The sequence below is a fragment of the Gorilla gorilla genome, chromosome 12 (assembly GCF_029281585.2).
Source record: "Gorilla gorilla gorilla isolate KB3781 chromosome 12, NHGRI_mGorGor1-v2.1_pri, whole genome shotgun sequence".
Classification (NCBI taxonomy): Eukaryota; Metazoa; Chordata; class Mammalia; order Primates; family Hominidae; genus Gorilla; species Gorilla gorilla.
Genome location: NC_073236.2, coordinates 81674089 through 81687787, shown reverse-complemented (window position 1 = coordinate 81687787; position 13699 = coordinate 81674089). Strand labels below are relative to the sequence as shown.

Here is a 13699-nt window from a genome sequence, read left to right as displayed (position 1 = left end):
TCTGAATCATTATGAGTTCTAATTTAGTGCAATTGAATCAATGGATTTTACTGTGTATTATATATTGGCTTTAATGCCATATATCTATAAAATATTTCCCCCCACATTTTGGATCTATATGATTCATATTGTCTATTGATTCTGTATTTAAATATTTAAATATGGTTTATGATCAAGTGTATGGGCTGTGATGTCAGGCAGATTTGAGTTTCTGTCTCTAATATATTACCTCTTAGTGAGCAATTTATTCAACGTCTCAAACTTCAGTAGCATCTTGTATAAAATGGAGATGATTGATTTCTACTACCATAAAAGGTTGTTGGGATGACATAATAAACTTACATATGTAAAATGCTTAGCATAGTGTTTGGGATATGGTAGGTATTCAGTAATTGGGAATAACTATTTTTCTCCATTGTGTGTTTTTTTTGTCTGCAGCTTTCCCCACAAATAAACCAGAGAAAGATGCAAGACATGTAGTAAAAGTGGTAAGTGTTGCTCATAGATTTGTATTTCACATTTATTTGACTTTTTCCTTTTCTGCTTTAAGAATGTTTTTCACGTTAATTTTTGTAACTATTGCCTTATCAGTAAACCTAATGTTATCATCTGTTTTGACGTTGTTAAAACATTAAAACTGGAGAACCTTTGTTTTTCTGTATTGCCAACTATTACCCCCTGGTGTGTTATCTATCTAGCTATTCTTTCTCTTTCCCTCCCAAATGCCCTCCCACCCTCTCCACCTCTCTAATCAAGATGGTAAGGTCCTTAAAGGCAAGCATAGGGTTTTATTTCTTTTTGGTGTCCCCTTTACCTAGTATAATGAATGAAATATAGTAGACCATTCAGTAAAGGTATCATGTGTGAGTGGACCACAAGGAGAGTTTGCTGTGTATCACCCGGCTGTATATGTTGGTATACAGTGAGTGTTGTGTATGTTTATGTATACAGTTCTCAGTGCTTCTAGTAAGTGTTCTCTGTAAGAAAACTACTTTTATGTGTAAGACTGTATAGGGATAGTGGTACAATATGTTGTTTAAAAATTAGATTCTTCAAGTTTATTTAGTGTTTTCTGAGATTTTTAGTGGAAATCTGCTGCCTATGTTTTATAAAAAGTGATTCTAGTACTATTATATACTACATATATATGTTCATATTTTCACAGTTGAAATAACAATTCCATCTTTGGTATTATTTTTTTCTAGTAAAATTAATTATTCTTTTTTTTATAGGAATATCAAGAAAATGGCCCGTTATTTTCAGAACTTAAATTTTATCAGAGAGTTGCAAAAAAAGACTGTAGTAAGTAAAATTAGCAAAGCAAGCTACTTCCATATATGTGCTTGCTAAAGTGAGTGTTGATATTTTGGTCTTTTTCTGGCCTTCTGGAAAATTCTTTTCAATAGAAATTTTATTGTAAAGTGATACAGTTAACTGTTACAACATATAAAAGCAAGACAGATGGTATACAGATCTTGACATGACATACATAATGGGTTATATATTTTAAGTCAAAGTTGTTTCTACTACTTTACATAAAATGTTAGGTTGTTAATCTAAGCTACCAAGAGTTCCCTAAGTGTAAAAGATAGAAGAATGAAATTATTTCTTTTACAGTAAACCATTTGGATAGGACGGCTATAAGGAAAAAACATTAAAATGGGAAGTAGATATATGTATAAAAAAGGAACGATTGTAGAATGGATTGGGGCAAGGTGTGTGGAAATGTGGAAATGATTAAACTTTAAGATGTTTAAGAAAATGTTAGAAACTTGAATGCTGGAAAATTAATTGGAGCTGGATACCAAGTGTAAGAATGACCAGTTAGAAGATTTGAATGGGAAATGAATATAAGCAGAGAGGAAAAATAACAGCATTTTATAAATGTGATATAGATGGGCTAAGAAAAACATTAAAGAAGTAGACAGGAGTAATGACTGTATAGTCAAGGTCCTTTACGTCATGTTTAAGAATAAGAGTGATGGGTCTGACCTCAATATTTAACTTAGTTTTTCTTAATAAAGTCTTCTAAACCTTAAGACTGTAGTCTTTACTAATTGCTTAAACTATGTCAGAGTGACAAATAGTATCCATTAAACTTGATTGTTTATCAGTAGAGCTGTCTTAAACATAAAAAACATAGGCTAGAGTCATGAAAAAAATGATGAAAGTTAACTTTATTTACGTGGATTTGATTTTTTGTAAACTAATCAAAACCAGTTTTTGTATAAAGTAATTTCAAAGTAAGATGGTTTTTCTGCCCAATTTCTGCTTTTTTTTTTCTTTTTTTTTTTTGGTCCATTATGGTTTTAGATTTTGAAGTAATAGGGAAGAAAAAGCCATCTCTCTACTGATCTTTTGGTGGTTAACGTATGTTATATTTAGAAATTTAGCTAGTATATAAGATAATGAATTCTTTTTATAGATTGAAACATTAATATATATGATATCAATATACAAAGACTATGACTTGTTTTTATTGATTTAATTTAAAAATTTCTAATTTTTTGTTAATTATAGTGGTAACAGTTTGAGGCCATTAGATAGAGATGTTTGATTGAAAAAAAATTATCTTCTAGGAAGATCTAATTACTTTTTTGGTTAGCTAAATAAATTTGTCTGTAGAAAGGTGACAAGTATCTTTTCAAATAACATGAATCTTTTTAAAAATAAATTTGTCTTTGTAGTCAAAAAGTGGATAGAACGCAAACAACTTGATTATTTAGGAATTCCTCTGTTTTATGGATCTGGTCTGACTGAATTCAAGGGAAGAAGGTAAAATGGAATTATAATAATCAAATATTTCTTTATAACTATTCCTTATGTGGTCTATGAGTTAACTATTGCCATGTAACAAATTACCAGAACATATTGGCGTATAACCACAAACTTGTATTGTCTTAGTTTCTGTGGGTGAGGAGACTGCAAGTGGCTTATCTGTATGATTCTAGATCAGGATCTCTAATAAGGATATGTAGTCAGCTGTCTGCTGGGTTACATTCATTTCAAGGCTCATCTGGGGAAGTATTTGTTTTCAAGGTTCCTCATGTGGCTACTGGTAGGCCTAAGAAGATCTACTTCTAATTTACTTATGTGATTGTTGGCAGGCCTTCTTACTTCCTGATCATGTGGGTCTTTGCATAAGCTACCTGAGTGTTATGAAAAATAGCTGGCTTTCTCTAGAGCAATTAATTGGGGGACGGGGAGAGCATGCACACAAGTGCATTCAAGAAGGAAGTCATCGTTTTTTGTAATCTAATCTTAAAAGGGATATTATCGCTTCTGCTTTATTCTCTTTGCTAGAAGCTAGTCACTAGATAGATCCATTGGTCCTGAGAGAGGAGAATTCAGTTCTATCTCCTGAGGAGAAGCACAACAAATAAGTTATAGAAATATCTTTAAAACCACCAAATCTGGCTAGTCCTATATATAATTTATTAATAGTGTTTGAAAAAAGAAAAAAAGTCTGTCATTTTATGTTTACCCTTTTGTGCCAGAGATTTTTATATACTTTATCTTATTTTGTCCTTTGAATAGCCTGTTAAAATAGGTGATATTATTTTTATTCCATAGATGAGAGAATAAGCTCAGATGTCAGTACTTTGTTGAAATGGTCTCTAAATGCTTTAAATTAAAAATAATGAGCAAACAGTAATCTTGAAGTAAAGGACTGCCACTGGGGGACTGAATGGCTGATTCAATCATGGTACATCCATATCATGTCATATGTAGCCCATTAAAGAAGTCCATTAGAGCTATACTAGTTGCCTTAGAAGGATTTTGATGAGATACTATTGAAAAAAGTAACATGAAGAAAATACTTATAATATGATCACATTTTTGTAAAACAAATTCTTAAGTGTGTGTGTTTGTGTATGCATACATAGATATAGAATAGGGGCTGATGTGGATATATAAATGAAGGGAAGGAAAGAAGGTATGGAAGGTGCCAAACAGAACAGAAAAGGAAGAAGTGCACTTAAAGACATGTTTATAAATGTATAGAGACGGTAAATATGATCTTATCAAGAAACAAACAAATATAAAATTCATGTGGCTGGGCACGGTGGCTCATGCCTGTAATCCCAGCACTTTGAGAGGCTAAGGCATGCGGATCATGAGGTCAAGAGGTCGAGACTATCCTGGCCAACATGGTGAAACCCCGTCTCTACTAAAAATACAAAAATTAACTGGGTGTGGTGGTGCATGCCTGCAGTCCCAGCTACTTGGGAGGCTGAGGCAGGAGAATCGCTTGAACCTGGGAGGTGGAGGTTGCAGTGAGCTGAGATTGCACCACTGCACTCCAGCCTGGTGACAGAGCGGGACTCTGTCTCAAAAAAAAAAATCAAGTGTGGACAATAATTTGTTCAAGGCCATATGGCAAGAAAGTCATGGAGTCAAAATGAATTGCATTCAGTACTATCTAATTTAAAAAGATTTTTTCATTATGTAAAACAGTGTGAATGGTTCAGTATAGCATTCTCTTATAGAAAACCAGCTGCAAAGTAAATATTGAGCAGTTTCTGCAAAAGAATAGCAGAATTATGAATGTGCATTCATTCTCTAATGGTTTAGATTGCATTATACTTAGTTGTTAGGTTGAGCGTAATTTTTCTTGTTTCAAATTAAATAGACAGTTTCAAGCATTACTTTCTCAGGATGATCTCTTTTTGATGCTTTTTTCTTACAGTTACAGATTTATGGTAATGGAAAGACTAGGAATAGATTTACAGAAGATCTCAGGCCAGAATGGTACCTTTAAAAAGTCAACTGTCCTGCAATTAGGTATCCGAATGGTAAGAAAGAATTACTTATTTCGCATGCTCCATTTCCAAATTGTTTACTTCTTGCAATATAGAAATCTTTTCCTTTTGTGGAATTATTAGAGAATGAAGGATTATTGCCCTAGAGACATCAGTTATTAGGAGTAGAGGCTATTTTGGTGAAATTGATAACAATGGGCTCTGTAAGTGACAGAATGTGCTGTGTATGGCACTGCAAACTCAATTAGGCTTTGGTTCTCCAGTCTGATCTTCTTTTTCCTTAGAGCTTTGTTTTACATACCAGAACAAGCTTTCATTGCTGTAAGAATAACCTTTCTTTTGTCAGTTATAATAATGCAAATTATGGCAAAATATATTGTCAGCCATTTTAAACATGTGATGGTAGGGGGGTGCTATGAAGTTTTTATTATGAGTTTGGGATGGTGGCAATAATTAGTTGTGGCAATGAATAAAATATACTTTGCCAAAGCAGAAGCAACGAACTCTTAATAGCACTCAGGCACACATTTGTTTATACTACATATTTGTCTTATATGTTTGTATTTGGTTTGTTTAAGTCTCATTTTTTCACTTTGAGTAGCATGAAGCTGCTTATGCCAGATTGGAGTGCAGCAAATAGAATGCATTAATTTTCTCATTTATCCATCCTCGAAGCCAGCAAATGTTTATTGAGTACTAAGTGTATGTAACATGCAAGGCTGAAGGGCTTTAGAGATGAAGCTAAGGAGTTTTCTATTACCATACAGAGGAAGAATACCTTTCCCTTTGCTCATGGACATGGCATTTTGTTCTGAGATTCTCAAGGCTTGATTTATAATTATTGCTTAGGTGAGGAATTGCTGAGTGGGCTTCAAGATTATTTCGCCATAGATCTCTGATTTTATGCTATGTTTTTCCTCTTTGTGCAGTGCGGTTTGGCTACTGGGCTATCAGGAATTAGGCATAAGCATTTTTGAATCTTGATTTTCTTCCTTCGGAACTTCAACTAAAATACTTGATTTTTGAGGATCATTTTACTTTTTTCTAGGATGAGCAACCAGAAGATGTGATATTTTAGAATAATTAACCAGTAATTGTGAAATACATCGCTTTGTCATTGTTAATATGAAAAAACCCATGTTATTCTATATTCAAAATGTTGAAATTGATCATGAGTTCTAAATAGCAGTAAACCTTATTTTATCTATTTATTTTCACAGTTGGATGTACTGGAATATATACATGAAAATGAATATGTTCATGGTGATATAAAAGCAGCAAATCTACTTTTGGGTTACAAAAATCCAGACCAGGTAAATACATACTTTTGCTTTTAATAAAGGTCTTTAATGTATGAAACTGAAACATTCAGAAAACAAACTTCTAACCCAGAAGAGTTTACAAATGAGGGCGTAACATGATGAATGTTGTAATTTATCTTACCTGCTTATCTAATTTAATCTTTGTACCAAACTAGTGAGTAATTAGGATGAGAAACTGAGAGTCAGAGGGGTTAAATAATATGTTAATGGGCACACAGTTAAGAAGTGGCTGAGCAGGAATTTGAATTTCTGAGCAAATATAGATAAGCAAAGAACCATCAAAATCCAGTGGGAGTAGAGATGGATTTATGTAGAGGTTAAAACGCTCTCATATTAGTTCATCATTTCCTACTGTATAATCAATTAAGTTTTAAGCAGAGTGGCTGGGCGCGGTGGCTCATGCCTGTAATCCCAGCACTTTGAGAGGCCGAGGTGAGTGGATCACCTGAGGACAGGAGTTTGAGACCAGCCTGGCCAACATGGTGAAACCGTCTCTACTAAAAATACAAAAATCAGCCGGGTGTGGTGGTGGGTGCCTGTAATCCCAGCTACTCAGGAGGCTGAGGCAGGAGAATTGCTTGAACCCAGGAGGCGGATGTTGCAGTGAGCTGAGATGGTGCCATTGCACTCCAGCCTGGGCAACAAGAGAGAAACTCCATATCAAAAAAAGAAAAAAAAAAAGTTTTAAGCAAGCTTTTCCATTAAAACTTTGTGTAATGATGAAAATATTCTGTTTGACTGTCCAATATGGTAGCCATTAGCAATATGTGGCTAAGTACTTAAAACGTGGTCAGTACAGTACCAACTGCTGATGAGTATTTGGAGTAACAGGAACTCTCATTTGTTGCTCATGGAAATTTGTTGCTAATGGAAATGCAAAATGATACAGCCACTTTGGAAGACAGTTGGGCAGTTACTTAGAAAGCTAGACACTCTTAACATACCAAGCAGCAGTTGTGCTCATTAGTATTTACCAAAATGAGTTGAAAACTTACATCCACACAAAAACCTGCACGTGAATGCTTATAGTCGGTTTATTCATACTCATCAAAACATTGAAGTAACCAAGATGTCTTTGAGTAGGTGAATGGGTAAACTTATACACCCAGATAATGGAATATTATTCATTGCTAAATAGAAATGAACTTTTCAGCCATGAAAAAACATGGAAGAAACCTAAATGTATTTTACTGTGTAAAAGAAGCCAATCTGAAAAGGCTAGTTACTATACAATTTCAACTATATGACATTCTGGAAAAGGCAAAACTATAGAGACAGTAAAAAGATCAATTTTTTACTGTCTCCATAGGTTAGAAGGGAGAGGAAGGATGAATGAGTGAAGCACAGTGGATTTTTAGGTCAGTGAAACTATTCTGCATGATACCATAATGGCGAATACATGTCATCATTTGGTTGTTAAGATCCATAGAATGGACAAGACCAAGAGTGAACATAATGTAAACTGTGGCTTTTGGATGATAATGATTGTCATTCTTGGTTCATTCATTATAGAAAATGTGCCACTCTACTGAGGGATGTTGATAGCGGAGAGACTTTGTGTGGGCTTGAGGTATATGGGAACTCACTGTATTTTCCACTCAGTTTTACCTACATTGCTCTAAATTTACCTAAATCAAACCTAAAACTTCTCTAAAAAATATAGTCTGTTTAAAAAATGTAGATTATATTTTTAATATTAAAATATTAATTTTGAGAAACTGAATTTTTAATTTAACTTAATTTAAACTTAAATAACAATATACCTAGTTGTTACTGTATTATCACGTTTAAAGAGTTAAATGATTGAGTCTGTAAAAAATTAGAAAAAATGTAATTGAATATTTGATCTCTGCATTGGTTAAATTTCTTAATAAAAATTTTTTCAAAATGAAAGGTGAATGAGAAACTGGGAAATAGATAGATAACAAATATTTGAGAATATCTAGCCGGTACTAAAAAAAAATTAAGAAAAACACTAAATACCTTGTTAAAGCGATGATCGAAAAGAATGAATAAACAGAACAGAGAAGGAATATGACTGTCCTAGAAACAGGAAAAAAAGCCATCTTTGTGAAAAATGAAAAGATAAGGAGACCGAAACAGCGAGGCACCCTTTTTAAAGGACTTATCAAATTGGAGAGGTCTAAAATAATAGTCTGATAATATTGAGGCTGATAAAGGTACCAGCACTTTTAGAATGCCCTTTGGGAATGTAAATTAAATGGTATAAGAAAGTTAGTGGAAGGGAATTTGGCAATATCTGCATACTTTTCAAAGATTAGGTTTTTTGAGATATAATTTACAAATAGTAAATGTCACCCTTTTAAATGTACAGTTTGATATCTTTTGACAGATGTATATATCATGTAACCACTACTGCCATGAAGATGTAGAACATTTCTTTCATTCCCAAAAGTTCTCTCATTCCTGTTTAGAGTCAGTCCCCTTCTCGTGGCATTGCTCCCAGCCCCAGGAGATGATTTCTGTCCCTATATTTTTACATTTTCAGGAATGGTATATAAGTGGAATTGTAAGGTATGTACTGTTTTGGGTCTGTTTTCCTTCACTTAACATAATGCTTTTGAGATTTATCTTTGTAGGTCATTAGTAGTTCATTCCTTTTTATTGCTGAGTAGTATTCTATTGAAAACTGCTACAATTTCTGTTCACCTGTTGATGGCTATCTGGGTTGTTTTCAGTTTTTGACAGTTATAAATAAAGTTGCTATAAGCTAAGCATTCACATACAGCCTTTTGTGGAGACATATGTTTCACTTTCTTTTGAGTAAATAACTAGGAGTGGAATTTCTGGGTCATATGAAAGTGTATGATTCACTTGGAAACTGCCAAGTTGTTTTCTGGAGTGACTGTACCATTAAACATTCCCATCAGCAATGTGTGATATTTCATTTGCTCCACCTGGTTTCATTTTTTTTTTCATACTTTAAGTTCTAAAGTACATGTGCAAAAAGTGCAGGTTTGTTATATATATATACATGTGCCATGTTGGTGTGCTGCGCCCATGAACTCGTCATTTATATTAGGTATATCTCCTAATGCTATCCCTCCCTCTTCCCCCGACCCCATGACAGGCCCCGGTGTGTGTTGTTCCCCTTCCTGTGTCCAAGTGTTCTCATTGTTCAATTCCCACCTATGAGTGAGAACATGCGGTGTTTGGTTTTTTGTTCTTGCGATAGTTTCCTGAGAATGATGGTTTCCAGCTTCATCCATGTCCCTACAAAGGACATGAACTCATCCTTTTTTTATGGCTGCATAGTATTCCATGGTGTATATGTGCCACATTTTCTTAATCCAGTCTATCATTGATGCACATTTGGGTTGGTTCCAAGTCTTTGCTATTGTGAATAGTGCTGCAGTAAACATACATGTGCATGTGTCTTTATAGCAGCATGATTTATAATCCTTTGGGTATATACCCAGTAATGGGATGGCTGGGTCAAATGGTGTTTCTAGTTCTAGATCCCTGAGGAATCGCCACACCGACTTCCACAATGGTTGAACTAGTTTACAGTCCCACCAACAGTGTAAAAGTGTTCCTATTTCTCCACATCCTCTCCAGCACCTGTTGTTTCCTGACTTTTTAATGATTGCCATTCTAACTGGTGTGAGATGGTATCTCATGGTTCTGATTTGCATTTCTCTGATGGCCAGTGAAGATGAGCATTTTTTCATGTGTTTTTTGGCTGCATAAATGTCTTCTTTTGAGAAGTGTCTGTTCATATCCTTCGCCCACTTTTTGATGGGGTTGTTTGTTTTTTTCTTGTAAATTTGTTCGAGTTCTTTGTAGATTCTGGATATTAGCCCTTTGTCAGATGAGTAGGTTGGGAAAATGTTCTCCCATTTTGTAGGTTGCCTGTTCACTCTGATGGTAGTTTCTTTTGCTGTGCAGAAGCTCTTTAGTTTAATTAGATCCCATTTGTCAATTTTGGCTTTTGTTGCCATTGCTTTTGGTGTTTTAGTCATGAAGTCCTTGCCCATGCTTATGTCCTGAATGGTATTGCCTAGGTTTTCTTCTAGGGTTTTTATGGTTTTAGGTCTAACATTTAAGTCTTTAATCCATCTTGAATTAATTTTTGTATAAGGTGTAAGGAAGGGATCCAGTTTCAGCTTTCTACATATGGCTAGCCAGTTTTCCCAGCACCATTTATCAAATAGGGAATCCTTTCCCCATTTCTTGTTTTTGTCAGGTTTCTCAAAGATCAGATGGTTGTAGATGGATGATATTATTTCTGAGGGCTCTGTTCTGTTCCATTGATCTATATCTCTGTTTTGGTACCAGTACCATGCTGTTTTGGTTACCGTAGCCTTGTAGTATAGTTTGAAGTCAGGTAGCCTGATGCCTCCAGCCTTGTTCTTTTGGCTTAGGATTGTCTTGGCAATGCAGGCCCTTTTTTGGTTCCATATGAACTTTAGAGTAGTTTTTTCCAATTCTGTGAAGAAAGTCATTGGTAGCTTGATGGGGATGGCATTGAATCTATAAATTACCTTGGGCAGTATGGCCATTCTGATGATATTGATTCTTCCTATCCATGAGCATGGAATGTTCTTCCATTTGTTTGTGTCCTCTTTTATTCCATTGAGCAGTGGTTTGTAGTTCTCCTTGAAGAGGTCCTTCACATCCCTTGTAAGTTGGATTCCTAGGTATTTTATTCTCTTTGAAGCAATTGTGAATGTGAGTTCACTCATTATTTGGCTCTCTGTTTGCCTATTATTGGTGTATAAGAATGCTTGTGATTTTTGCACATTGATTTTGTATCCTGAGACTTTGCTGAAGTTGCTTATCAGCTTAAGGAGATTTTGGGCTGAGACGATGGGGTTTTCTAAATAATCATGTCATCTGCAAACAGGGACAATTTGACTTCCTCTTTTCCTAATTGAGTACCCTTTATTTTTTAAACTTAAAGCTCTCTTATTCATTACAGTTTATTATAAGTGGTTTTCCAGTTGTTCCAACACTATTTATTTTAAAATATCTTTGCCTCAGTAATATTAGTTGTTACTTTTGTCATATACTCATTTTCCTCATGTACTTGGTTTTATTTCTGTACTTTCTGTTGAATCGCACTGATTTGTCTATTTATATAACAATACCAGCCATAAATACTTTTGCATTAATTTCTGAAGCTTTATAATGTAATTTAACATTGGATTGGACTAGTGGTTCCCTGTAGTTCTCCATTTTCAGTGTTATCTTAGCTATTTATACTGGATTTTCTGTATTATTTTGTTTAGTTTCATTTAAAAGGAATACTTGTGCTGGGCGCGGTGGCTCACGCCTGTAATCTCAGCACTTTGGGAGGCTGAGACAGGTGGATCTTGAGGTCAGGAGATCGAGACCATCCTGGCTAACATGGTGAAACCCCACCTCTACTAAAAATACAAAAATTATCCGGGCGTGGTGGCAGGCACCTGTAATCCCAGCCACTCGGGAGGCTGAGGCAGGAGAATGGCGTGAACCCGGGAGGCAGAGCTTGCAGTGAGCCAAGATTGCGCCACTGCACTCCAGCCTGGGTGACAGAGCGAGACTCCGTCTCAAAAAAAAAAAAAAAAAAAAAAAGAATACTTGTTGGCATTTTCATTGAAATTATGTTAAGTTTTAAAATTGATTTGGGGGAGACCTCACATCTGTATGATGTATAGATGTTCATATAAGAACAAGGAATGTTTCTGTTTTTCATCAATTTTGCATTAGGTCATTAGGATTATTTTAAAGCTTTCCTCTTACTAGTTTTGTGTATTTCTTATTATGTTTCTTTCAAAATATTATACCTTTTTGTTGATATTGTCAGTGGATTTATTCTATTATTTCTTATGATTTTTGTTTATATATATGAAGAATTTTTATTTCTGTGCATTAATTTTATATCCTGTTAATTTACGGAATTATTTGTGGTTCAAAGTGGTTTTAGTAATGGTTCTTTAGAGTTTTCTTAGAAAACTGTCATATGCAAGTAGATACAGTAGTTTTTCTTCTTTTACAGTTCTTGTATTTAATTTGTCTTGTCTAATTGCATTGTCTAATACATTCAATACAGTATTAAATAGTAAGAAATGTAATCATCTTTTACTCTTCTTAATCTTATTGGAAATGCCTGAAGTATTACCCCATTAAATGTGATGATGGCTTTAGGACTAAGGTTTGTGTATATGTTTGTGAATATATGTGTGAATATGAGTGTGTGTGTATCTGTTTATAAAGTCAAGAAAATATCTGTCAGTGCTTATGTTCTTGAATGTGTTTTATTTTTATGGAGTGGGTATTGAATTTTTTCAGAGTCTTGTTTAACATCTATAGAAGTAATCATATTTGTCTCAAATCTTTTAATATGGTATAATATATTGCTGAGCTTCTAATATTGAACCAACCATTTAAGGAATAAATCTCAATGTGTTACGGCATAATATTAGTATAATGTTGAAGTTCATTAATATTTTATGATGTGATTTCATATTGATATTCGTAAGTGATATTGATCCATAGTTTTCTAATTTTGTTCTGTTTTTATCATATTTTGGTACCAATATATTTGGTTCATAAAAAGAATTTGGAGGTTTTATTTTCTGTGTTTTAGAACTATTTCTGTTACATTGGAACCGTCTGGTCTTTGAATGTGAAACTATTTGATTCTTTTGCTTTTCTGCGTGGTAGTTCTTTGTGATTCTCTACTTTTTTCAGAAATTGGTTAAGTTCTTTATCTCTATTTGAGTGTCTGTTTTAGTTGTTATTCATGTTATCTGTTTTTTCAATTTTATTTGTGCGGTGGTCTGCATTGTAGTTTCTTATGACTTAAATTTTTCCTACTTCAGTGATTGTTTCTCTCTAGTTATTTTAAATTTTATTTTGCTTTCTCTCTTTTTCTATCCTTATGAAGGTGGCCAGTAGTAGTCCCTTTTGTTAATTTTTCAGCAAAGTTCAATTTTGATTTATTAATGAGATTTTTTCTTTTTTCTTATTAATTTATGACTTTTTCTTTATCTTGTCTTCATATATACTCTTTTAGTTTTACCTTTCTTTTCTTTTTCTAGTTCTCCAATTGGATGTCCTTCCATAAGAGTTTAAGGCTATGAATTTTCCTCCCTTATTGTTTTATATTATATCTAATTGATTTTGATATGTAATGTTTTTGTTCTCTTTATTCTTTGGAAACTTTGTATTTTTCTTTCACCAAAAAAGTAGTTCAGTAGGAAATTCTTAAATTTTTATGTGGAAGGGCCTTTAAATATTGTTTTTATTAATGCCTAGACTTATCACAATATTATTATGATATTGTTTATAATAAGTTTACTCTTTGGAATGCACTGATGCTTTAATTGTGACTTAAAAGCTGATCAGTTTTTGTCAGTCTTCCATGTTTGCTTGAGAAAAAGGTAGTCTTATTTTCAGAGTGTAAAATGCAGCAAAAATCCAAAAGATCTACCTTATTCACTATATTGTTTATGTCATCTATATCTTTATTTACTTTTGTAAAATGCAGCAAAAATCCAAAAGATCTGCCTTATTCACTGTATTGTTTATGTCATCTATATCTTTATTTACTTTTTGTCCACCTAAGCTGTTTTGTACTAAGAGTGGTGTTTAAACGTCTACTCTTAT

At 33.8% G+C, this 13699-nt stretch overlaps 1 protein-coding gene across 4 annotated transcripts in view; it reads left to right on the top strand.

Annotated features, from left to right (window-relative positions):
• VRK2 (VRK serine/threonine kinase 2) overlaps positions 1 to 13699 on the top strand; it is a 112732-nt gene that overhangs the window by 36818 nt on the left and 62215 nt on the right. For all 4 annotated transcript variants that reach the window (XM_063695875.1, XM_004029268.5, XM_055378850.2 and 1 more), the window contains exons 3-7: positions 439 to 488; positions 1233 to 1302; positions 2688 to 2775; positions 4691 to 4796; positions 5984 to 6076. In XM_063695875.1, coding sequence (XP_063551945.1) covers positions 439 to 488; positions 1233 to 1302; positions 2688 to 2775; positions 4691 to 4796; positions 5984 to 6076 — 407 coding nt within the window. The remainder of the gene's footprint in view (positions 1 to 438; positions 489 to 1232; positions 1303 to 2687; positions 2776 to 4690; positions 4797 to 5983; positions 6077 to 13699) is intronic.